Source organism: Haliaeetus albicilla, chromosome 25 (assembly GCF_947461875.1).
Source record: "Haliaeetus albicilla chromosome 25, bHalAlb1.1, whole genome shotgun sequence".
NCBI lineage: Eukaryota > Metazoa > Chordata > Aves > Accipitriformes > Accipitridae > Haliaeetus > Haliaeetus albicilla.
In genome coordinates this window covers 16,588,143-16,614,823 of record NC_091507.1, presented here as the reverse complement: position 1 = coordinate 16,614,823, position 26,681 = coordinate 16,588,143, and the positions used below count along the sequence as shown (strand labels likewise).

Genomic DNA, 26,681 nt, shown 5'->3' with positions numbered 1-26,681 from the left:
GATTTAGTCTCCTTTCCTAGTCACTTTTTTTTTAACTTGACTGTACAGATAAAAATCTCCTGGAGGCACAGACTGGCTCCTGCTATATGAAATGATTTGCAGAACCTCAGCTGAGACCTGCAGGTTTGCTTAACGAACAATCCTAAATAAATATGCCTGCTGGATAAACAGAACACTACATTTCCATCTACCTAGCAGGAAAAAGGCCCAAAAAGGAATAACACAGAACCCCTCTGCCAATAAATGCACAGATTACAACATGGATCTGTGTCTAAATGTCAGTGGGAGAACCCATTTCCTTTTACTTCCTAATTCTGCGGCTCTTTAATCTCAGATCTCCTCCTCAGCTTGAGAACAGGAAATAAAGAAATCAAAGATGAAGAAATAGGAACAGTATATGAGTGATTCCCAGATACTCCTTGTGTCATAAATTAACCTTTGAGCAATCAGACTCACTTAAGTAGTACAATTTCTCAACGAGCTGAAGATGAGCTGTACAAGAACCAGGAAGCTTTTCATTTTGCTAATTTCTAAACAAGGAAGTTTAGGGGAAAGACTTCGAAAACTTTGGAGATTTTTGCATTTGCGTCTGAAATCACCAAGCAGCGAACAGAAAGTTTCTGTAGCAGTGCAAAGAGGGACAGGTGCTTCTGCACTCCCAGGGCTGACATTTGGAGGGCTGTGACTGACCCAGGGAATGTGAGCCATGGATGAGAGAGGCCAAATGCAAGACAGAGACATGATTAAGAGCTTCGGGACCTGCAGCAGGCAAGGCATTCTCAACCCTTCCCTCCGCGCCAGCAATTAAGGTAGTGAGATTCACAGACCCAGGAGAGGCAAAAGAGGCTGGGTTTGAGCTGAGTGTGTGTGCGCCCATAGTAATTACATTATCCACACATATTAGTCTCTTAATTTTAATTACATAAATGTATTTTTCCTCTTTAATGAGCATAGTTTATCCATTTAAACTGATCGTTTCAATTTTACAGGCAGTGATCACAGGATCTAATATGCAGGGGGAAAATTTCCTGTTGGCATATTTTACATCACGCAGATTGAAGAAAATATACTTTTTAATCCCCAATCAATATCTGAAGAGCATGCAATTAACAGATACCAAGGTAGTTAACATAAATCTGCAAGTTAAAGAGCCAATTCATTTTGATTTATAACACATAGAGTAATAATTTCATCATCGTCTCTCCCAGAAAGCATCTGAAGCTTTGTAGCATGAAGATGTCAAAATTGTACTTAAGATTGTTCGGAGTACTGAATTGTAGTGGTTATTGCCTTTTGGTTCCTTGAAGTGTGGCATAGCACATGAAACAGTCCCCATTATAATACCCTGCTCTTCTCCATAGAGGTCACTGGATAACTTAAATCAGTCTTGGGTGAAATATTAAAAGGAGATTGTCAATTGTAATATGAACAATTCTCTTTTTTTCCCTCTACTTGTCCTTTTACAATATGAAAATTTTGTAATAGAAAGTAGTTCCTTTAAGGGGAGAAAGATCCCTGGCATCATTTGTGCAATTCACGTCAATCAATAGCCAAATAAATTAACTGACTGCTACGCATACATGGAATAATAATCTAACATATTTTTGCAACCCAAGTCTGCTTCCTTGAGTGCATTTTTTCTGCGCAGGATCAGGTTGGTTGCCGCTGAAGTTTTGTGGCTGTGAAAATTTATTACCCACGGAGTCAATCTGCATTCTGGCTGCCAAGTCTGAATAAATAGAGTCATTGTGCTTGTCTGGAATATGTAACCAAAGTTCATCGAGTCAGCTTGACTTTCACATCCCATGGGATTCATAAAAGCCAACACCCTGGTATGTGCTCTTGATTCCTGCCAAAATTTTGCAAAATTGTATAAACAGAAGTTGAAGAAGCAATCAGAACACACTCCCAGGGACATGGCTCCACACTCCAGCCCCTGCTGTATCTCGAAAGGAAAGACCCAACTTTAGTACTTTTTTTTTTCTTTTTTTAAATAATCGTATGACTATCCCCCTGTGGCAGCAGGTACATGCAGGGGCTGAAGACACCCTCTGCACACAGTGCACGGGGAGGCAGCGAACAGTCCTCTCAGGTTCATTAATTTAACTCATGTGCCCTGCACCGAAGGAAGAGGGAAGGCAGTGTTTACCTGCAAGTGGCTGACCTCCTTAAGAGGGGACAGGGACATGCTGGCCCTGCAGGGTCTGAGCGGTGTCAGCAAAACCGGCCCCTCCGCAGGCCAGCCAAGACAAACAGAAAGCCCTGAACCTTCACAGGAGACCTCGGGGGAAGAGCAGCCTTGAGAAAGTTCACCAGGAACAGCTTCGGCGCAGTAAAATAAAAGTCTCGGCAGCCTGGTCTGGCTCACCACCCAGATCCCCACAGGGTGACGGCAGCCCACCCAGCCCAGTGCCACCCTGGAGGACCCATCCATGCTCCAGCACCACCCTGGACATGGCTGAGCCGGAAAACTTGATGCTAATTCAAGTTAACACCTGTAGCTCCAGTGGGGATGTATGTGCCTATGTTTCCTCCCTGTCATGGATATGCTGAGGGATGCCAGGGCTCAGCACTGGAAATGCATCTTTCCGGCAGGACTGTCTGCAGCATAGGCATTTAGGACCAGCCAAATCCATCCTGTTGTTGCAAGAGGACAAAAGTCCATCTACGTGGTCAATGGCAATTGGTGTGGCCATGTCCCTATGTAAACAGCATTAGGAAATTATTTGGTTTTTTAAGTCATAAAATCATGTTTCATTTCTTCAGTGGTAGCCAGAAACAAGTGAGAAAGAAAGTATGTCAAAATAATCTTTTTAATAATGTGTAGGACTTTTCCCTCTCACTTCTGGATGTGGACTGACAAATCAACAAAAACATTAAAATTATCCTGAAGTGAACGGTCATGCATCCACCTTCTTCCAGAAGGAATAGTTTTTTAGTAGAGTCTTTATAAGCACTACTTCTGCATATGAAATGTAATATTCTAGCTGATTTGAAGCCATCTGTAATGAATTTTGAAACAAATTGAAAAAGGGGCAAAGCAGATACAAGCTTTCCTTCCATAAGACCTCCTCTGTTAGGACGGCACTTTCTGAAGTCGAAGATCAGCCAAGCAGAGAGCAGAGTCAGGTACATCTAGAGAGAAGAAATATATTGGGAAAATTATAACACGCCACTGCATAGCCCTGTTCATCATTAGAACTATTTTTAGGCAGTGCTAATTGCATTCACATATGCCATGTCCAAATATTTTAACCACATTAAATCATTTTAGTGTTGTGCTCCCTTTTATTCACCTCTTCATCAGTGCAATACTTGATGCTTGATCAGAAGGGAAAATGACTGAAAAAGGAGATGAGAACACTCAGCCCTGGAAAAAAAAGCACAGAGCCTGCATCATTGCTGCAAATGAATTTCTCTCTAAAAAAATGCCCTGATAAACTTGGGCAAAAAATATCTTTCTGATGAGAAGTTTCTCACTCCACTGAGCACAGGAAACTTATTACATGAAGTCTGGTCACATGCGAGTCTGACTGCAACCAAAACTGCACAAAGCAGAGATAAGCAAAAGTGGAAAAATTAAGTTTTGGGTTAAGGAATAGCTGGAACTTCAGGTGGTTTTGTACTTAATCCAAAGGCTCTGCTCAGCCCTCTGTCACTATAACGTGAGTGCTTTTTTAGACCAGTGGAATAGCCACAGTAAGAGCCTTACTTAACTCGGGTAAGTCCATTATTTCCTGTGTATTAGAGAAGCAATCCTTTTGGTATCCAACTCAACTAAAATCCGGAGTAAGATTTAAGCCAGCTGAGCCAAGCTTTTTTTTGTGGTTTGCCAGCTCTGATTTTAAAATCTCTGTGACATCTAAATTTGCACTTCCACAAGGCATGACAAGAAGACCAAGATTGCCTCACTGAAACTGTCAGATGAAACAAAATAAGAGCTCAGTCTTGCCCTGCCAAACTTGGCTCACATCACTGCCTATCTTACAAAATCAAATTCAATGTCTGGCATGCAATGGCAGGCAGGATCAAGCTCTAAATTTGAATGCCACCACCATGAATGACAGTGAAAAAGCCTAGAGATCAGATTGGCTCTTGGACATGCACAAAATTTGGGAAAATTCAAACACGGCACTCTGATCTCCATGCACATCAGAAGCAAAACTCTAAAAATAGACTGGAAAATAAACGTAAAATACAAGGGCATCTTCCTTGTCTCTTCGTGTGGAAGCCGTGACTACGCTGTTTTAGCTCTAGTAAATCTCCAAAGCCTGCCCTTTTCCACTGGTGTCACCTTTTTCCAAGTCTAACAGTTTCTCTCTGTATCTACTGTAACTTCCCTAACCCCACCTTCTTGAAACCTTTGGTTGGTGTTTTTTCCCCTTGTGAACTGGAAGTACTGTACGAACGTCTGTTTTAACTGGTGTGGCAACATGTCCCGATGCAATCAATTCAGCAGTGTCGGCTAATTTAGGGTATAAAGAAGGATTAGGCCCCACATGTCCAAGCTGGCTTCCCTTTGTCCCTGTCTCCTGTGAGCCCTTCATCCCACGTGCTGCTCCTCCTGCCGCAGAGAGCCCCGGCTGAAGCCAGCCACCGTCCCTGGGTCTTTGCCCCGCTCAAGCGTGGCCACGACGCATCTGTTTGCCTTCAGGCAAGTTCATTCCAGTGTGCCTGTAAGAGAACGGTTAAATAACCGGCAGTCACAAATAATTTAGAGCACAAATTAGTGTCGTTTGTAATATTGCAGCTATTAAAGGCTGTAAGAGGAGAACATACCCCGCTTGCATCTCCCTCACACACACATGCACGCATGCATGCACGCACATGAACACAGACTCCCAGCCCCTCTAGGAGCTGCCTGTTGCTCTCTGCAAGGCGGAATGTCAAGCTCACTTCGCTCCCCTTGGCCATTCAGCTGAGGCTGGGGTGGTGTCAGTGTCAGGAGCTGTGTTGAATGAGACGTGGCGCACAGAGATGGATGACAGCAGAAACAGAGAAAGAGGCAGCTGAGAGCATGTCAGAAAACAAAAGGAACATGAAAAGGGAAAGGGATTAAGGGAATAAAAAAGAAATGAATGAAGAAAATAAATTGGAGGGGGAAAGGACATTATGTAGGGAGTAGCAGCTATACGAGGACATGATGAGAAATAAGGAAAAAGACCCAGCAGCCAATCCATCAAAACTAGCATTTAAGAAAAAGGACTGGGGATCCATTGCTACAATTTCTTCTGCATCTAGGATGAAAGCTCTCTCCTTTGAAGTCAACGGGAGTTTAGCCACTGATTTCAATCAACTTAGGATGTTATCCCCCATCTTCTTTTTTATTTCCTAGCACAATCCAAGCAGATACTTGGGTAGTAGCAAATGCATCATAGTCGATTGGCATAGCACCTCCCTGGGCAGAGTTACCACCATTTTGGGAATGCAGGCTTGTATTTCCCCTATTTTCACATATACGGGCTTTTAGAAAAATTCTACTTTAATTTCTGAGCTTTCAAACTTCCCAGTAAATCTTGTAAAGCTTGCAGCACAAAACTGACATTTTTTGCCTGCCATATCCTAAGTGTAAGCAGCACTTCAACCAAGTTACCATTTCCTGGATAAGGCAACTACTCCTGTAGAGACAGAGGAGGTTTTTCCAAGGTGACCACTGCTTCGCTTGCAATGACTGAGACCTTCCTCCAGTGTCACTGAAAATTAACCATTTTATTAATGTAAAGTACCAAGGACTTTCCTTTTGCTCGTCTCCGCTGAAAAAGATTGAAGTTAACTCATCTGCGTTGAAACCCTGCATCATTGTTGGGGCCAGACTGCAGGAGAAATCTGAACAGATGCAGGACAGAAGATTCAACATTTAGAGATATATAAAATTCTCTGTATGGTTAATACCCATGCTGATTATACAGCAATTTGGAGATCCAAATCGCTTAACAAGTATTAACTACTTAATACAATGCCCCTGAGAGGTATTTAGATAGAGCTAAGCAAGAATTATTATCTCTGTAGAATTGACAGGGAGACTGAGACTGAGATGTGGCTTGTTTGAAGCCGCATGGCAAGTCAGCTGCAAAGCCAGGATTAGCGCTTGGGTCTTTCACTCCCAGGTGCCATGTTCAAGTCACTAGATTGCGCTGCCCCTGAAGATTAATAAGGATTAATGGACAAAGGAGAGGAGAAAGAACAATGTACACCAGAAATATAATAATGAAACTCCAGGGTGAAAAATGAATACTGAGGTGTTGAAAGGCCTGGAGAAATCATGAAATCCAGAAAGGGTTTTATAGTTTCTTAAAAGACGTGGTTCTGATGATAACCAACTCCAAAAGGGGAAGGAAGGGAGACCCTTTTAATTCTTACAGCCTGTAAATCTTAAATAAATATCAACTGGACAGTGAAAATCACATTCACACATTTATATTGCAAATTTACAGAGAAACACTCAAGCTGCAGATTACAAGTGATTTTAAATCCCTCAGAAATCCACATTGGAAAGCAATCCTCAAACAAAGCCCCTAGGAACAGTGAGGAGTACAGAATAATGCAGTGAGAGAAGGCACATTAGGAATCACTAATGATAAATTGACTGACCTGAGCATCTCGGACAACTTTTTGTGGCCACAAAACATTCACAGGCATCTAAACAGGGCACGTCTGTAGGTGCAAGAGGGTTTCATTACCTCTGTTTTGAGCCCTGATGAGAGCATCATTGCAACCCTGTGCAGCTCTGCACTTTTCAAGGAGAATACTGAAAACTGAAGAGGGTTTCAAGACGAGGGAGAAGGATGCCGAACAGGTTTGGAAAACATGCCTTGGAGTGAAGGATATCGACACAATGAACTGAGCTTGTCTGGAGCAGGGCTGGTGGCTGGCTTGATCACAGTCTGTAAACACCTGCACAGGGAGAGGAGCTGTGAGGCTGGAAGGCAGCTCCGTCTCACAGGCAAAGGTATAATGTCTAGCACAAGAACGTGCCTATAAACAGTTGGACTAAACTCACATCTTAACACAGAAGGTGAAAAACTGTGTTTGTGGTTGGACTGCCATGGGTTCGCCATAAGAGGATTATCCAGAAGTTTTGCTCTAGGTCCACAACAGCTCCCAGATCTGAAGCAGAAAAAAAGCTCTAGAGAGCCCTGTGGCCCAAGTTATGGGATGCAGTCAGGTTGTGCCCTTCACAAAGTTTTCTTCCTGGCTTCACTAGTTTAGGAATAAACTGCATTTAAGCTAAAAACAAACAAAACCTTTGGAAATTAAAACAGAATCAACATGGAAGACATACGAAGAGTGAAACGTGAAAGATGACAGATATAAAAGTATTTGTTCTGGTCTGGTTCCCAAATGGCAGTATATAGTAGTGACATCTTTCCTTAACCCTGGCTTGGAGAAAGTGCATCTACAGCTCACTAACTGCAGTCCAATACAGGGTGACATCCAGCAGTCTGGGTGGTTGCTAATACGGGAGATGCTGACTTAGAGCATAAATGGTTCACTGCACAGTTCCAGGGCAACACCTACCACCCAAGGAAGACAAAGAAGATGCTCTGGAAGCAATGCAATTTACTCATGCACAGGTAGTACATACATTTCACCAAAGAAATGGTTCAAATTCTCACCTTGTGTACACCTGCGCCATCTCAGTGAAGTCTCTGGTATAACTGGTGTAACTCCATACAATTGCTGTAACTGAGCTCTCTCGTGATAACAGCAATTAATCCACAGGACAGGAAAAACGGAAAGCAAAATGTCTGAATCTGCCAATGGTCAATTCATTGGCTTTTATTTGCCAAAGTGTGCTGTGGGTGAGGTATAGGAAAATGCATCCACACTCAGCCTGCAGTGCCTCCAAGACACTCTTCCAAGCCCATCAGAACATTGTTAGGTAGTTCTCATTTGCTTCTTATCCAAAAACGCTTGCAAGCCCAGCAGTTTATGAAGCAATTCTGTTCCAAACAGATTTAAAAAAGAAAAGGAAAAAAAAGGGGGGGAGGTGCGGATTTCTGGGGACCACTCCTAACAGTCCTGTATCTCCAGCTCAATAGCTGTATTCAACCCGTTCTGCTCACTGCTCAGTCCCAATTACAATGAACTAGCTCACTGCTCAGTCCCAATTACAATGAAAGTATTTAATTTCCTCTTTGATTTCCCTTCAACAACAGATTGCAACTTGTGACACTTCAAGTAATTTTGGTAGCTCATTTAACACACGCTGAAACCTGAATATCTGCTGATTATGTTCCCAAGCTCTAGCTCATTGCAATAAAGGATGGAGAAAGGAGATGCAATCTCTGGAGATTGAGAACCTGAACATGATTACTGCTGGCTGAAAACTTGTTTTGTCCCAGTAGTCTTGGGGTACAGCTAGAATCTTTCGTGAATGATTAATGAACTATAGGCAGATCAATGAAACTGTGCCTTAAATGTATCTGTAACCAACTCAGATGGGGGTCGAAGAAGTCTAACCAGCCTTGCAACTCTTGATGTAGTGAAACAGAGTAATTCATCTCATTTACTGTGGCTGGTTCCTCTAGCCCATGTACCTGAGTCACCTAAGTGATTTTTTTTTTCCCTTCCCTGCTTCTTACTCAGCATTAAAGTTATTATGTGGTGGGCTGGCCTCCAATGTCCGTGTTCATATGGAGGAGAACCTTCCTCCAGCAGTAACCCCACTGATTCCAAGAACTGAAAATTCAGGATTATACTCATTACTGGTGAACATGCTCAGTCACTTATCAAGACAATATTAAGCTTCCCATAAAGCACTTTTTAGTGGTAAATCTTGGAGATCTTTAAATTCCATCAGCAATATCAAACTTCAAAATTATTTCTTATCCCTAATTTCTATAACCAGCATACTCACTTTCGGGAATAATAAAGACTGTAGAACATATTCTCGTCTTTCTTGATGGATGACTACTTGGCCTCAGTAAAGTTGTTAGCGATGTAAAATAAAATGCAAATTAAATAGCACAATCAAAATCAAGCTATTAAAAAAATAGTCATGCAGGCAGTATATGATACTAAGTACCACCCTTTTGCTTACATTGTTACATACATAATACCAGCATATTAGAAACATAATAAATCACAGAAAGCTGTTTCCATAGCTGGGAGTTTCTCGAACTGTGGGTCATGACCCTCCTTGGGGATCCAAGAATAAGTTTGAATGGGGTCACAAAAAAACTGTTAGCGAGAAGCAAGGGCAGATATTTCCCCCTAAGTTGAGCAGCCCAGTCCTCTAGCAGGGGAACAAGAGAGCAGACTGTAATTAGTGGCTGCAAGTATTTATACTTGCTAGGGAACTGCTAACTACCTTTAATTACAACAGCTCACTTTCTCTAGGAGAGGGGAGCAATATAGGCTCGAATTAAAATTGCCGGATAGCTGCTAACTGCCTTTCATTGCAGGCAATAGATTTGTTTCTCCAGGGAGGAAGAATAAACTTGTGACTGGATCTTATTCCCCCATCATTTAGAAATGGGGCCATTACCAACTTAGGGGGTCACACAAATATGCAATCAAACACAGTTGTATTTTCACAGTGTAAGAAAAAAATCAATAGTCTTATTTACAGAATGTGCGACCACCAAGCAAAGAGTGAAGTACCCCATGCGATCTGCATTGCGTCCGAAGAAGGATGTTTATTAAAGGGCTTAAAATGAGAGGCTAATTGAAAAAGTAGAATGATCTCACTGAAAAGCACTTGTACATTTCTCTCTGCTGCCCTGCCTGTCATCTGAACCCACTTTCTTGCCCAGAAGGGATCACCTTTTCAAAGCTGTCAGCAACTGGGTGTACCAAGATGGAAACTGAAGATTGGCGCTTGCGGCTACGGTCCGGCACCACATGGCCTGGCTGGGTTACCACACCAAACAGGTCAAGGCAAGAGTCCTTTTCTCTTCCCTCTTGAAGGCAGCTTTCATCAAGACTGGAAGAGAAAGTATCCAGGTCTTCTCCTTCTCTCAAAATTAGGGATTTTAGGGAAATACAAGAGTGATATGTACCCCACATCCCCATGTTATGGGCTTACTGTCACCAAAGTCCATGTTTTCTTTCTTGAGGTCTCTATAAGGTCCATGAGGCCTGTGGCTACAGAGCAGCTTGTCTCCTTCACTGCCTTCTGGCTACTGCAGCCACCATGTTATCCTGCTCCAGGAGTGCTCTGCAGCTCCCCAGAAGGGAATGAGAGCGATGGCGGGTGAAAGTAACATGTCACTGGTGGACATGCCCTTATCTTAGCAGCAAAGGTCTCTGCTGCGTGCTGCCCTCACGGTCCCGTTCCCATTCTCACACTGCATCCTGCGATGTGACACCCTCTCCCTGGGGAAGCAGCTCAGAAAAGGGACCCAGGTTACAAAGAACCTGGGGAAAAAGAAAGAAAAGAAAAAAAGAAGGAAAAAAAAAAGAAGGAAAAGTGTTATTTTTCAGCTGGATCAGTTTTCCAACCTGTTGAATTGCGCAACCACATGAGCACTTGTGGTGACCTGAGCCAAGGGTGGGAAACTTTAGAAGTGGCTTGAACAGCACTGCCATGTAGTGGCTGCTTCTGAGGGAAAGACTAGCCCTGGCTGCTGGTGGGAGAGAAGGAGAGGTGACCTGAATGGTGTCTACACAACTTGGCCATGGAAAAGGGCTCTGATAGTGAGAGGAGGCTCCTGAGTTTTGCAGGCAAAGGCATAACAGGGCGCAGGCCTCAGCATTGAAGCTGGGCAGCTTGAAACTCAAAATGGACATACCTTCCTGCTAGTGAGGGTGATCAGGCATGGGAGGAGATGAACTTGTGTTGGCCTGGGGCATTAAAGAGGAGATTAAGCCGTAAGACATTCTTAAACCCAAGGGTTGGGTCTCTCCTGCATTTGTGTGCAAGAAGTGGGATGAAATTGTCATAACGAGCCCCTTGCAGAGGAAAGAATAAAAATGGTGCCAGCCCACTGGACCGGAGAGCGGCTGCTCCCCTTAAAGCCTGCCCCGTACCCAGTGGCCTGGATGGCACTGTATCCAAAGGGCATGCAAATAGAATGACGTACTGGAGACAGTAAAAAATATCAAGACTGTCCATATTATTTTTCTAACACTAAAACCAGCATGTTCATGCCATGGGCATACTCTCACTGAGCTGCTGAGACTTTCCCAGCCCTTCCCACGGGTTCTTTGCCCACTGCAGAAAGTCAACACTGGAGGAGAAAAACCCTCCTGCGAGACATGCCACCTTGTCTGCTGACAATTTGGTGTGTGATACACGGGAAACTACTTCCCAGGGAACCCAGGAGGCACAAGTTATTCCAGAAAGTTCAGAAATCCTGCTTCCAAAATCAAGTAGAAACTCTTTCCAAAGTGTTTCTGTACTCCTTTCAGATCTGCAGCGATCTGCTCAGGGGATCGTTTCACACCTTTCTGTGAAATGCTCCATAACTGCAACTGCAAGTCAGGTTTTATCAAGTTTTTCTTTGCAGCCTGTCAGCAGCATTTTGACTAGCCAGAAGGGTTACCTCCATGCTCTCTGGTGCTGCACGGCATACCTGCAAGCCATGTGGCTTGTCCAGGGATGGGGATGCAGCCCCCAGCAGCCTGAGAAGCCAGGGAGAATGGTTTCAAAACATATTTACTGGTAACTGCAAAGAGAAAATTGATGTTGAATTCCCTGCCCCTTGACTGTCCATACTGCTTAGCCTTGTGTGCCTTCTGTGCCAGGTGAGGCACAGCCTGGACAGGTACGGCTGGGAAGGTGACGCACTGGGCAGCTCCAAGTAGAATGGAGGCTTTAAAGTAGATTTTCAAAACATTATGGATTTCATCTTTGCTTAGCAGCTGGTTACTGTGCCAAAGCCATGAATCACACCACTTGAAGTGATTGAAGGAGGGGAAAGAATAATAATAATAAAGTGGCAAACTAGCTCAGGGATAGGCTTGGGAGTCCTATTAAACTTGAGAGGCTACAATTTCTATTCCCAGACCTGCTGGTTAACACAAGAACAAGCACCATGCTTCCCCACCCCATCCAAAGTGTTGTACTAGGCAAAAACTGAGGAGCAAACCAGCAACAGGTCAATCCTGTACTGTGTAGTCAAAAGTTGCCAGCAGATTAACGTGGCAGCGCTCATGAAAAGTCTGCAGCAGCTCTGGCAAGCTTTGCAAAATTTATATTTATAGCTACGGGTTTCATCGCAAAAGGAACCAAATACGTGATGTTTGTTTCTGTGGAAGAATGGGAGGAGACTAATGGTAAAGGAGAGGGAGTGGGAGTGTGGAAACGGGGAGAGGGGAAGGCAGAGAACCGAGCCCTGCTGAGTTTTCAGGGACCCGCAGAAAAAATCATCTAGAGTAGTTCAGACCTCAAATACCGTGCGGTGCTTTGACAATCTTCTGGTTTATGGCATACTTAACAAAGTGTTCTTACATTTACTAGGCTGGAATGTCCATTTGACTATAGACTCTCTGCTACTTTGCTCGTACTTTAACATTTTGGACACGTGACAAAAATGTGTGTAACGCATTTTTTAAAGTGTTGATTGTGCTCGTAATTTTCAAGTCAGAATATAAAATAAACATCTCTGCCCTTTCTTCCAGCAGGCAGCACAGAGATCTGCTCTCCGCGTTCTATCTGACAGGTACATTTTGTCATTTTTATGAACTATAAATTGCTTTATGAAACGTTGAGCCCTATTTATTGTGGCATATAACTCATAATCGGATTTTGTCCCCAAAGTATCTGTGAACTGGGATGTTAAACATTTTGCATGCTTGGATTTGTCATGCATGTGTAGAGTTTATTACTGCAAAAATCACAGTCTTGTTGTATTTCATACAGAGTATGCAGAATCCCTTGTTGTGATACCAAACGAGAGATAAGAAACTTACTGGAGAAGGCGTGAATGATGCAGTAAAGTCTGAGCTTTAGAGTTTGCTGAGATATACCTGAGCTCATTTTTCAGCAATAAGTACTTCATTTATTCCGAGATGTTCTCTTCTGACTTTTTCCAAATCTTTTCCCTGGGAATTACTCTTCTTTTGATGAGATTCTCTGTACGTTTTATGCACAAAAACAATGCCCTTTTTTTACCCCTTAAGTTTTGAGGAATTGGTATTTTGGAGGAATTTAATTCATTTTTTCACTACTTCTGGAACTGCAGCAGTGCTCCAGGCAGATAAGCAGGGGACCAAATCCTTAGACAGTGTTCAGGTTTTACTCAGCCCTTTTTCAAGCAAAAATCCATTAACTTCAATGGGAAACTTGCCCAAGTGAGGAATTCAGGATTTGGGCCATAGTAAATGTTATAGTTGGGCTGTAGGTCTGCACAGGTATTTACCTTAAATGACTTTTATGAAAGAGGATTGATTGAAATATAAGGTAGCTTTCTAAGATGGTCCTGATTTCTTTTCCAGTTTTGGGAACAGGGGGAGGGAAGGGGGAGGAGAGACTGTACATTTTAGTGCCTGTGAAAAAGAACTAGCAGATTTACATTTATCCACAAATGAGGTACTGTGTCATGCAGGCTGACACAGAGTAAATTTCCCCATGCCTTGTTGGCAGCCCCCTCTGCTCTGTCTGGCCCCCCGCCCCCCGCCTCCCTGGGAATAAGCAGTAATTGACTCTGGAAGCCAGCTCAGGCCAGGATTTCTCCAGAGCAGAGCCTGTCACTTAGGCTGAATTATATGTTGTGCATGGATGAATAACATTTCTCTCTGCTCAGGGGCTAAGACCGCCAAAATTATCGACCTTCCCCCTCCACCCAAGTTTCCAAACACCATTTTGTTTAGAATTTTTTTCACCCCCTTAAGGAAAAAAATTCCCTGAGTGAAATGTATGGGATGCGGGTGAAATCGCTGATGTGGTTGTAGGGCACACAAGTATTTGCTGTAACTGGGACAAATGCAAAAAGAAAGAGGAGCCAGACTCAGCATTATGCCCCTCTCTCTGGAGGTGTGCAAGCTCGCCCCGAGGCAAAGCAGCCTTTGCACTTGGGGGGACAATACCGTGACCAAAGGAAACATGGGGGGGGGGGGGGTGTCTCAGCATCCTTCCCCTAGGCTGAATGAGGAACATTCCTGCAGGAGTGCCCCTGGAGGTAGTTAATAAGCCCCAAACCCTGCAGTGCGCTTTCTGTCTCCCCTAGAAAGAAAAGTGGCAGTGATGGATAGATGGTCCCTACCTCATCGGGGGTGGTGAGGGAGCTGGGCGCAGGCTGCCCTCATCCTCAGGGCAAAAGGGCTTAAATGTTGCCTGTGACACCTCGGATTTAGTATTTATGATCAGATATTCCCCTCTCTGCCCCTAAAAGCATGCCTGGAGATTACAGCTTTCCCACCTGCTCTGCAAACGTTTGGCTGCCGGAGCACCCTGCTCCCCTCCTTCCAGAGGGGGTGCTGGGAAGGCCATGGGTGCACCCGGGGGGGGGTCTCTGCTGCCTGTAACCTCAGTGCAGCGAGTGAACAGGAGGGCAGAGGGCCAAAAACCCACACTGTGATGGCAGATTCTGTCTAGTCTTGGCTAAAGTGAGGATGCCTGTGATATTGCTGCTCATTACTTGTGTCCCAGTAGCAACTAAGAGCTCCTGGTCACACACGAGCACTTCCCAGCACCAAGGGAGATGGCAGCTTAAATAAAGCTCTTAGTAATTTTGCCCATTATTTTTTTTGAAAAACATTCTCCAGCAGTTCTTGTTGCAGTTTTTGCTTTCACGTTCTGTTAAATAGGTAACAGTTAGCTAAACTGAAAGGGCCGGGGGGGGGGGGGACGGGGGACCAGAGAGTTTTTAAACCTGTAGCCATTGATTTCTTTAGTGTATTGCACTCAGTCTTGTTTTCAGAATGACACAGTAACCCCCAGTAGATTTATGTGCAAACACAAAGATTAGTGACCCAGAAGCTTGACTGAAACAGCTTTTCTGCTTCCAGAAGACAGGTTGCTCTGCACATGCACTGACTATTTTGTCAGGAAAGATGCACTGGCCCCATTAGCTTTTCATTCTCTCATGAAAAACCCTCAGTGTTTATACAGCACAGCTTGGTTTTAATTTTATTGAGCTCTTCAGTAAAGTGGTCTAACTATAGAGATTGCTCAGTTTCTGGGACAGAGAAGAGCAAGAACTTAACTCATATACCTTAACAGTATAGTGTTAGCATATCTTCAGTTGTCTGACTCTCATATCTACTGCTTGAATAGCTTTCAAATGAAGAAAAATATAACTAAAATATTCAGCGTGTTCTGTTGTTATTTAACAGTAAGCAGTGTGGTTAAGCCAGGTCTTAAACGTGCTTAATCCCGCTGAGCTAAATAGATTTTATTATTGACTCCCATGGTCCCAGAACTCTGACCTTAAGGCTGAAGTTAAAAGCTAATTTTTTGCAGTCTGTTCCACTAACCCAGAAGCACTTGCTTGCTGGATACATTTGCAATGGAGAATGTCCAGCTGTAAATTACAGCTGTTTGTAATCATACCCAAACACAACACTCATTATTATTCTTTTGTTCTTTTTAGGCTGAAAAGCCCACCATGAGGGAGACCGCACAATACTTAATCCACACATTAAATTTACTCGCAGCTCATATTCATGCGCGAGATAAGATTTTCCATGAAGTAAAGATTTACAGTGGTCCTAGGGCACTTTTAGTCCCCTAGCTGCTTTTATTTCTCTGTAGTGCTGTAGTGTAGGCCAAGTGGGTCTGCTGAAGGGTTTTGAACACTTAGAGGAAAGCGTTGTACCACCGCTGAATTTCCTCTCTTGTTGTAATAGGGGAAAGATAGCTCATTCACCACGGTGCTTGGGTGGCACTTAGAAGGCATGCTTAATTCACAGTTGCGGTCTGTTATCCTTTGTGTGTACTTATGCTGGAGGACGCAGGCAGACCCTGCTCGTGCAAGCCTCAGCGCAGGCGTGTAGGGCAGAGCGAGAGCTGAACCCGCTCAGCCCAGCAGCCATATGCCGTGCTGGCAAGCCTTCTCATCCCAGCTGATAAGTCCTATAAAAAGTCCAATCACTAGATTACACTCAGCACCTGATTAATATATATGTGTCATCCAGACCTGAACTTTTAGGTACAGGCTATGATAAACCTTTTTGATTTACCACCTGGGGCCGTTGATAGACAACACCACTAGCATCCATGTGACAGTGTCGACAAGCCCTGTTCATGATGGTTGGTGAGTTATACAGCCTGTCTGAGCTTCGGTCTGCCTTCCTGTCAGGCAGAAGGGATAGTGCTTTGCATTTCCATGTAACCATGCCTTGTTGTCGTGGTTTAACCCCAGCCAGCAACTAAGCACCAGGCAGCTGCTCACTCACTGCCCCTCCCCACCCAGTGGGATGGGGGAGAAAATCAGGAAAAGAAGTAAAACTCGTGGGTTGAGATGAGAACGGTTTAATAGAACAGAAAAGAAGAAACTAATAATGATAATGATAACACTAATAAAATAACAACAGTAATAATAAAAGAATTGGAATGTACAAATGATGCACAGTGCAATTGCTCACCACCCGTGGACTGACACCCAGTTAGTCCCCAAGTGGTGATTCCCCCCTCCCCCAGTTTATATACCTAGATGTGATGTCACATGGTATGGAATACCTCGTTGGCCACTTTGGGTCAGGTGCCCTGGCTGTGTCTTGTGCCAACTTCTTGTGCCCCTCCAGCTTTCTCGCTGGCTGGGGATCAGAAGCTGAAAAACCCTTGACTTTAGACTAAACATTACTTAGCAGCAACTGAAAACATCAGCGTTATCAATATTATTCCCACACCCAACTCAAAAGATAGCACTGTACCAGCTACTAGGAAGACAATTAACTCTATCCCAGCTGAAACCAGGACACTTGTCTGTCCGTGTTTGATCACGGTTAGGACATTGAAATGTTGGCATGAGCTGGTTTACCCTAATGGGTCTGGCCAGTTGCACTTAAGATCCTGAAAGGCAAACAAATACTCCGTGTTGTCCTCTGGACCAGTGAAGAGTTTGGGGAGCTGAGCAGCAGGTCGTGTGAAGCAGCAGAGCCCCACATCTGAAGGGAGAGAGACGTTTGCAAGCAGAAGTACTGCTGCACTGCTTCTCATGGGTGTGTGCACACATTTAGCACTCAGCTGCAAGGAAAATCAAACGGAAAAGGTTGACCTGGGACAATCTAGTCCGTTGCCCTGATCATGTAAGCAGCCACAGGATCAGTGATTAGTCCAGTGGTATCTGTAGCATGGCTTTTCTTCTTCAGACAAAGCCACATTGAGATACACCATTTGGGTTAGGAGGCCTGGGGAGTGACTGCCTGTAAAGCATTAAGGCAACAATAAGAGGCAATTTAGACTTTTAATACATGGCTTAAAGCAGGGAAGGCAGCTGTCCAAGCAGCCTTAAAACTTTCAGTGGACGGAGCCAAAGATTTCTTGTTCTCAAGTATCTGCTTGAGCTCTGATTAAGCGAAGCAGTTAAACTTGTGATACCCTAAAGTAAGTAAATAGTCCAGTGGCAGCTAGCAAAAATACTCATGTGCTTCATGTCACTTACATACTTATGTTTGTGTTGGAGTGAGTTTTTCGATAACATCGCCTTTCACACCGTGAGAGTCCTCCACATGAGAAGCTATGTGGTCAGCTTATCAGTGGAGTGACTCAGCGAGCTGGCTGGCCAGAAAGGCTTCATGTGACGGGTCTGTGTAATCAGTGACAGCCGAGGGGAAGCCTTGGCTCAGGACAGCTGATCTGGGTCCCAGCAGAGAATGACGGAACTGAGATCATGGGCTCCACAGGAGTCAAAGGTTGGCCAGAGAAGAGTGTACCCGCACGGTGTTCCCTGCCACAGAAACAAACACACAGCTCTCACAGCGTTAGCACGTTGCTTAAACTTTCTGGTTTATCTTTGAGAGGAAAAAGAGAATACCTCTGACAGGATATGGATTTATCATCTATGCCTTACATGAAAGCTTGGCTGTTTGCAAACACCGGTGTCTCACAGTTGCAGCCCTCCCACGTGGTTCAGGGTAGCAAAGGGCAACTGCTGCTAGAAATGGTCTAGAGTTTCTCAGCCCTCCTGGTTACAGAACTTGAAGGAAGAAGAGTAATGATACATATTGTATATAGGATACCATTTCCAGTATTGGAGACTTGTGAATTAGTGAAAAGGGTCTTTAAAAGAAGAGCCTGTGTAGAAGGCTTGGAGTGAAAAGAAATAGATATCTCTGTAAAACTGGGACTCCATTTCCCTTTATTTATCTTGTGAGCAAGAATCTGTAGCACTCGTCTGTTCACTGTTGGATGTTTCCCCATACCTTGACTGTTGCTGGTGTTTGTTTAGAATTGTTCTACCATAGCACTGGAGACATGATTTGGATGTATTGCAATGCTGCGTGAGAAGGTGGACCAGAGCTGTCCAAGGGAATTGTAACAATTTTGAGCTCTAGCTATCGATACTAAATACTGAAATTCCTTTGGTGTTTAGAGAATAAAAAAAGAAAAATTAAGATGTATTTTTTCTTCAAGGAAGTGATAGTGTTTTGCTATCATGACAGCCAAACATTTCCCACCTCCATGTGGGCCACCCCATGCATTCTTAATGGCTCCCTGAAGGTATCTGGGGGGAGATGATCGGTTCTGGTTCCCAGAAACATTTGCATTTTGAAAAATATCTATCTGCTAAAAGAAAGGTCTGATGAGTAATTTCTCATGTATTTTCTTTGGCTTGCTAGGTCTTTTAGGATTAGGGTGTGGATAATTACAGAATTAACGTGGAGGGGAAAAGAGACAAGGTGCAGGTCTGTGGTCTTTCATATATTAGTAAGGAGAAAACAGGTCCCATGACTGGCTGGCAGCATGAAGAATATGCAAAGTGCTATTGGGAAGAAGAGTGTATATGTGTGCAGCATATGAAGTGCCTCAGCATATGATTAACTTCACTGGGTATGTAGTAAATAGTAGATAACTGTGATCAAAAAAGTATTCATGTGATTTATCAAACTGAGCAACTGTGCATTTTGCAGTGAAGCAGGAGGTCAATCCTGAAATCTAGGGCAAGTAGAGCAATAGGAAATTGCAGGGACTAAGAAGTTAATCATACCGTTGGACTGCTTCCATCTGGTTTTGAAAGACAGAGTCAGTACAGTGCTAGCGAGGACGCTTCACGGCAACAGATCAGGAATTAATTTTTTCAGCAAATCTTCAGCTATCATTTGTGGTAACACAGGCTTATAAAAATGTAATTTAATTTCTTGGGAATAAATCACATAGGACAAGAAGTGTGAGAGTGGTTTTTTAATGTGTGTATCTGAGGCAAAAAAAAAAAATAAGAGTGAGAGTAAGAGAAACAGCAAAAATCCAAGAGGAAACAAACATTAACAATATGAAACCTGGAAGGCATAAATGGCCATCCAGTTAAATTGTGCAGGTAATTGTCTTTGAAAAAGCAGTTTGCAGTTGGGAAACTTCCACATTTTTATGACCCTTGGAGGCATAATCTTGTCTAACCTGTCTGTCTATCTTCATCAGCGTGGGTCAAAGGAGCACTGACTTAAAGTATTGTTGAATTGATGCTCTGAACACCACTCCCATATATCATGAGTACATAGCTATGGGCAGTGAATTTGTTAATGAATTCTGTTTTCCTTATTATTGATATTACTTATGATATTTCAATGAGACTTGAACATTATGCTCCCTTTGGGCAATGACAGTCGCCCCAGGCAATGAACATGTTGTAAAACAAAGGGGATTTTAACCTTGATAGTAACTCCAGTAGCTAAAACTTGCTTTATTGTAAGAGGTAGGAGGACAGTTAGTTGATAACATTATGCCTTTCTTACTTCAGCAGTGGGATAAGAGAATACAGAAACCTATACTATGAATGATTGTGCTATTTTTAGTGCTATGCTGCAAAAGTGAAATCTTATAAACACATTTGTATCTATTTCCTGGCAGTTTGACAAAAGAGAGCTCAGGTTTACCCAGCACCAATGGTAGGAAACCGGGGACCACGCTGTTCCCACAAATCACCACACTTTCATTACCACCTTATTTTAAGAAAAGCTGAAAATTCATAGCAACCAACAGCACCTCAGCCTGGTCCAGTTACATGACATTAGCTTGGGACTTTTGACCCTTGGGTGTTCGTGAATCATGTCCTAGCTGTAGCTCAGGGACTCTCCAGAGCAGGTGCAGCAAAGCAAAGGAGAAATTTCAGTTCCCTTTCAGTGAGGCAATAGTCCACGCAGCAGATGGAAGGAGATCCCCCCTTCAAGCTTTAATCACTCAGTAATCAGCCAGGCACAACAGGGTTTTCTGGCATCAGCTCCATGGATGACATGCTCACTCCAGTCTTTTTTCTGCCTTCTTGCAAAGGTGGTTTAGAAATCCCAGCTGAACTTCTGGGTTTGCCTTTGTCAAAAGGCTATCTGCCTACTGCTCTCTGTATTTTTTAATTTTAGTTTTAAGAGCATTTTCTCCTTGCTCTTGGTTTCTTTCTGACCCTGGCAACAACGAAGGCAAAAAGGAAAGGGGAGCCCTGGTTTGCTCGGGGGACATCAGGCACGTTCTGCAGGAGGCCAGTCCCATGAAAGAGCTGTGCTTGTGCCCAGGGTGGGCAAGGGACTCCTCAGCACTATGTCTTCATGAGGCCCCAGTGGGGACAACTCATGGTCTGTACCTTGGCTGGCCCTTTGCTCTTTGGGGGGTGAAGAGGACACTACACAGAAGCAGAACTGTGGCCAGTTTCTTTGCAGGCAAAAAAACAGGTATGTACAAAGAAAGAGGTGCCCTGTGATTTCCCCATGGGGATTAATGTGTGGCTGAATCAGACCTCAGATGCTCCTGCAAGGAGATCACATTGTCATGGTCTGAGATACTTTGCTTCCCCATGCAGTCCCACCCAGATGTCTCCTCCTTTTTTTTCATGACAGCTTCAATTTTGATGTAGGTTGCAGGAAAACTTTTATCCTTTCCTCTCCTCTTGGGGAAGAGTTGGATTTATTCTGCCATTGAGGAAGGGTTCACACTGTTCTAGGTTTCTTGCATTTCAGTGAAAGAAGATGGAAGTGTAATCTTTGAATAGCCTGGGTTTCCTCCCAGAGAAAACCGGGAACATTTGTGAAATCTGACAGAGCTCTTAGGATGGAAGAGCAGTTTCCCACTTAGCTATTTCACATATGCTGGTGTGAAAGTACAGCAGTGGTCCAGTAGGGTCCTGTAGCTCCATGTGATCCACCAAATCTCATACAAGTGCTTTACCTTGAAAAATATCACAGCTGAAAGGTTCCAGGCGTGTTTGGTAGTACCTCTACAGAAGTCCTTGGCTAAGAAAGCCTTGGGAAAGACTTACATCCAGAACTTTCTGAGAAAAGGATCAGATTCACAAAACTATTTTTGTCTCCTCCCAGACTCTTATTCCTTTGGCAATGCTTTCATCTTCTTCCCTTATAAGAAGGAATCAGTGCTTGCTGGGTGATATATGCAGGCCATCTCATGACTACCCATGATTTTGGGCCAAAAAAATACCATCTAAGTCTCTTGAGGACCACCATCTGTACTTGTAACCAAATTCTTATTGAAAAGTCTGTGAAGGGGATACTCTTCCACAGCCCCATTACAGACCCCCATCAGTCTTACTCCCATAATCCTGGAGATCCTAGGGGTTGAAAAAGTCTCATCCCATCAAAGGAATTGTTTCTTTCCTTCCTCCTATAAAAAACAAAAAAAAACCAAACAAAACCTCCTTTCTTTCTGTGCAGTGCATTGAAATCTAACTACTGAAGCAAGGCCACATTCAGAGAATTTCTATGCCCTGCAGAGTTTCCAAAGTAGGGACTTGACCCCACATTCCTGATATACCTAGAAGCCAAATTAAAAAGGTTGGGAGTTTTTGGTGAGCAAGGAGTATCATACCTAGCTGTAGGGCTTGAGCTGGTTAAAGAGGAATATTTTTTCCACGCATGTGAAAAGTCTTTCATGCAGACATCAGGAGAAGGAGGTATGTTTATACACTTTTCAGCCAATGCTGACAAATGGGCTTTGCATGCAAACCTTTTGGTTTACCCAAGTAGTTTGTGGCAGCAGGGAGCATTTTTTCATGGTAAATGTGAAAAGTAAATAGAAAAATGACAAGTTTCTGGTTTAGTTTGATTGAGAGGTTTTTTTCTGCATGAAATGAAAGCTTAAATCATATAATTGTTTTTAACATTTAAGTCCCACAGTAATTCTCTTTGTGGTTCATCAATGGCTCTGATCAGTGCACACTAGCAATGATTCTTATTTTACACTGACTGTTTTCACAGGTACAAAATGAAATAGCTTCACTGATTTCAGTAGTGTTATCCCAGTTTTCACCCAATGAAGATTTGACCTCAGCACTTTGGAAATATTTCCAGCTTTTAAAAATCACATCACTACATATTTGTACTTCCAAAGGTTGCACAAGTGAATTATTTTAAAGGAACACACTCGGCATGCAGTTCCAACATCAGGGTTCAGTTATGGTTCCACTTCAACTCAGCCTGACCATCTACCAGCTCTCCCAACACCCTCACTGGCAACCTGATGAGTAGGGCTGCAGGGAAGTTATTCGGGCTTTTGAACCATTGGAGCTTTTTTGATGCAAACCAAGACCCCCAAATCCCAAATGGCTCATTTTCCAAAGTTGCAAGGTTTTTTTGCTCAGTTAGCATTTCCAGGAGGTCTGTCTAGTGACATTTTCTTTACAAATTATCAGAACAAACACTTTCTGTTTTATTTTTCATCATTATTGCTTTCCTTTGGGGTTCTGTTTCATGGGAAAATTCAGAATTGGAGAGCTTTGTTCCAAACTGAAATAGCATGAAATTTCAAAATCTTCCTCAGAATGGAAGACCTTCCTTCTCTCAAGGCCTCTATTTATAGCATGCTGCCCTTTTTGCAGTCAGAGAGGGGCCAGATCATATTATAACTGTGTGCTCTCGGGTTTTTAACTTAGATGTAAAATTAGGTCTGGCTTGAAAATAGGTGTAAAGAGTCTAAGTTCAGACATTACATTTTTATAACCTGAAAATGATATCATTTTGAAAGGCAGAAATAAATAGAAATTACTTAAATTAAATTAGATATTTTTCCATGGGGTATGATTTAAATGTGACACATGCTATCTTTAATATAGTCTGCAATCTTCTGGCATTTTAGCAAAAAAGAAAATTATTTATTTTAAAGGTAGGTATTTTATAGCTAATGGAATTTACTTTGCATACCAGTGTATCTTCTGTATTAGATTGCTATAAAGATTTTTAAAGTTTTTTTCATTCTTGACTCAGGCGCAAAACTTTTCTTCATGCTGAGGGACTGCCTCTCACACATGCATTCACACAGAAGAGAATAGGCCCTTCTCTGTGGAAATCTAGCAGCCAAATAATTCACAAATAGCTCTCACTTATTATTTACTGGCACAATCAAGCATAACTGCTCTAAATGAACAAACACTTTGTCAAATAAAAAAAACAGGGGAGCAGGGTTAAAGAATCCCATGATTCTGATTTACACAACAGATAAAAATCACCCCAGAAAAGTCATAGAGACCTGCCAAGTAAATTTCTTGCTTTGCAATGATCTTTTAAGACACTTTAATATGCTTTTGCGAGGATCTGCTCTGGCCCTGGCGTCACGCGTACCCGGGAGGTCTGCGTTGTTTCATACCCCGGCAGGTGATGGCGAGGGGGCAGCTCGAGCCTGGCTCCCAGCTGCTTTACAGGACTTCGCTTGCCATTGCTATCTACCTTTTCTTCCTTCCTACAGCCCCTTTAGAGAGAAAAGAGGAAAACCAGACACAGGGCCTCTATCACAGGCATCTCTCCCCAGTCGGCCCCAGATATCCACAATTTTGACTCTCCATGTTTCCCGGGGGACCTTGTCCCAGAGCCTCTCTTGCTGGCTCTCTGGCTGCATCTCATCATGGAGCTTTGCTGTCTTGCTTGCCCAATCTCCCCTTTCCCCATTCTTCAAAACCACCCTGACCCCACCGGGGTGCCTGGAGCCCTCCCCGGGACCCCCGTCTCCCACCAGTCTCCTCCAGCTGCCCCTAATCTCAGGGCCACACAGCAGGACGCAAGCCCGACTGGCTTGCGGTGTCATGAGAGAAGCCTGGCGGAGGCTACCCAAGCACCATCAGCTGCTGAAAGGTTGACTCAGCCCCCATCACTGGAGGAGGACAACCTCTCTTCCTGCTGCGCATGAGAAACAGCCGTGGTGGGGGGCCAGCCCACGGTCTCTGTTTGCAGCCCCACGGACACCAGCGTACGCCTTTTGCTGACATGTGGTGGGACGTAGCCCAGCTGGGCAGCAGTGGGGGGACGGCAGTGCCACCCAGCCAGCCGGGGCTGCCCCTTGGCTGCCGGTCCTGCCATAGGGCGGCCACGCCATCAGCTGGACGTGGGGGATTTCTGTCCGCGCCTTGAGCCTTCTCCATTCAGTTCCCCACAATAACCATCACTCTTCCCTGCTAATAATACCTTCAAATACTGATTTCCTGAAGTCACTTCTTTTAAGGTCATGATGTCCCTTTTTCTAAGATTTAATAAGCGTGATACTGACCATGTGGAGTTAGAGTGGGTTTGTAAATATTTGTATCTTCAGTATTATTCCTTTGGTAGCAGACACCAGGACAATATTTCCCACATTAAAAGGGCTCTTGGGGAGGTTTTAGGAACTCTGGCCAGACAAAAATAGTTGCCTGAAGGAAGAGGAAAAACCTTGGAGAATTACCAGACTCTTTTTTTAAATTTTGAGACAAATGGACTTTTCAAACTTTGCCCTGAAAAGAGATCTGGTCATGACCTACTATAAATCTCATATGGCCATTTAAAACCTCACAGTGCTCTGGTTAAACAGCATTGCACCAGACAAAACCTCCAGGGCATGGGGACATTGCTGCGGTTTTTCCCTTTCAAGCTTGTATATTGTCCCCATAACATATTGCCAATGTTCACAGGACCAAATGAGACTGTGGCCTTTCTTTAATGTACTCAGAGCTCTTGTGTTGAGAGCCTGTGAGGTCAACAGGAAAACATGGAATGAAATCTCAGCTGAGTGTCGGTCTTTCCCAGGCTTCCTGGCAATTTCCAACTTCTCACTCTATTGTTTTCACTTAATAAGATAGAGCTTGTCCTCTGCTCAATAAAAAAAATAGCTAAAAGAGCTAAGACTCAGAAAATGAGCAGTTTTGTAAAAGCCTGGCAGATTCCCAGTCTGCTGAACCTAATAACAAGCACACTCATTTTTCCAGTTTCAAACTTTTTGGTGCAAACCCCCCTCATGCAAACACCTCCCTGGACTTGTGGGAAGAGGTACAGTGTAGAGAAAAGAAGAGTGCTGGGCTTCTGACGTGAAAACCGTAGCCTACATTTTTGAAACAGGGATGTTGAAAGGTGGAGCTCTCAGAAGAACCTAATTTGGGGCTCCAGTTGTCAGAACACCCTCAGCTTTCCTCCTCCTTTTCCTGCTGGAGGGATTCACGGCACAGCACCTCTCTCTGTTAAAGCTGAAAAGGAAAGCAACAACTGCAAAGTCAATTGTGCAAACCCAGACAACAGTTTGAGAAGGCAGCAAAACCTAAACACTCCTCTGAGATTATCACTCTCTAATTGATACAGAGATGTACTGTGACCTCAGGTTCAACTTCTCTTTTTATACCATTTTCTGCATTAGCATGTTATCAGCTTGTCAGCTGCCACCAAATTTTAACCTCAGACTGCTGATATTTTCTGAGTATTGTGTAAAAATGTATGTATATTTTCCTAAATAATTATAAGGGATTTAATGCTGGTGAAAAACACCAGGTTGACACCTGATTATCCCGGAATTTGTCCCTCGTGTTGCAAGCATATCTGCAGCCCTCCTGGAGCCTTGCATTATCCCCATGCATATTCTTTATGTGTGCAGACAAAGGGCACTGTTAAAGCAGATGAATGCCTTAGCATTCAATGTAGCCAGCTAATCTGAGCCAACACCACATTATTTTCTAAGAAATGTATTTTATTCTTTTCTTCCATTTGGTCAAAACCTAGCATTAACCATTTATTAGTATTACAAGAGCCATGACAAATTTCTGTCACTGGCCACTGTACATTGCTGTCCTCCTCTGACTACGTAAGGTCTCCCAGGTTGGTTACAGCAGGTGATTACCGCAGAGTTGCCCTACCCAAATTATTAGGGTTGTTTTTATGGCCAAAAGTCTGGTTACACTATGGAGCAGCAGTAAATTGGGGTTCTGGTTTGAATTGTTCATATGTCAGTAATTTACCACATCAGCCTTTTAAATTAAATTACAGCAAACTCTATGAATACCTTCTCTGGTTAAATGAGGGAACATATGGCAAATGAATTCCCACTGCCCCACATGGAGAAGACATACTACAGTGTCACAACACACTCCTTGGCTGCTTTAGAGTTGAGCTCCGCAGGGCTATCATGCACCAGTGTTCAGCTGTTGAACTGGGAGGTTAGCTTGAAAGGACCGGTAACTGCAAACTCCATAACTGCATGGACCTGCCAGTCACTTCTCCAGCTAATCCAAGAGCTGCAAGGATGAAGAAGTGGTGAAACATGTGAGTAGTCTGGCCAGTGTAAAAAGGGTGATCGTGGAGGGAAGGTAAAATCTGGAAGGAGAAAAGACAAGCCTCTGTTAAGTTAAGAAATTCTACACTACTTTTTATTAAGGCCATACCATGCCTGAAAGAATAGATTTTACGATACT

At 43.5% G+C, this 26,681-nt stretch overlaps 1 protein-coding gene across 1 annotated transcript in view; it reads left to right on the top strand.

Moving 5' to 3' along the window:
* AFF3 (ALF transcription elongation factor 3) overlaps positions 1-26,681 on the top strand; it is a 337,764-nt gene that overhangs the window by 238,161 nt on the left and 72,922 nt on the right. Inside the window, exon 9 of the mRNA XM_069770080.1 lies at positions 12,568-12,608. Within this exon, the coding sequence (XP_069626181.1) occupies positions 12,568-12,608 (41 nt within the window). The remainder of the gene's footprint in view (positions 1-12,567; positions 12,609-26,681) is intronic.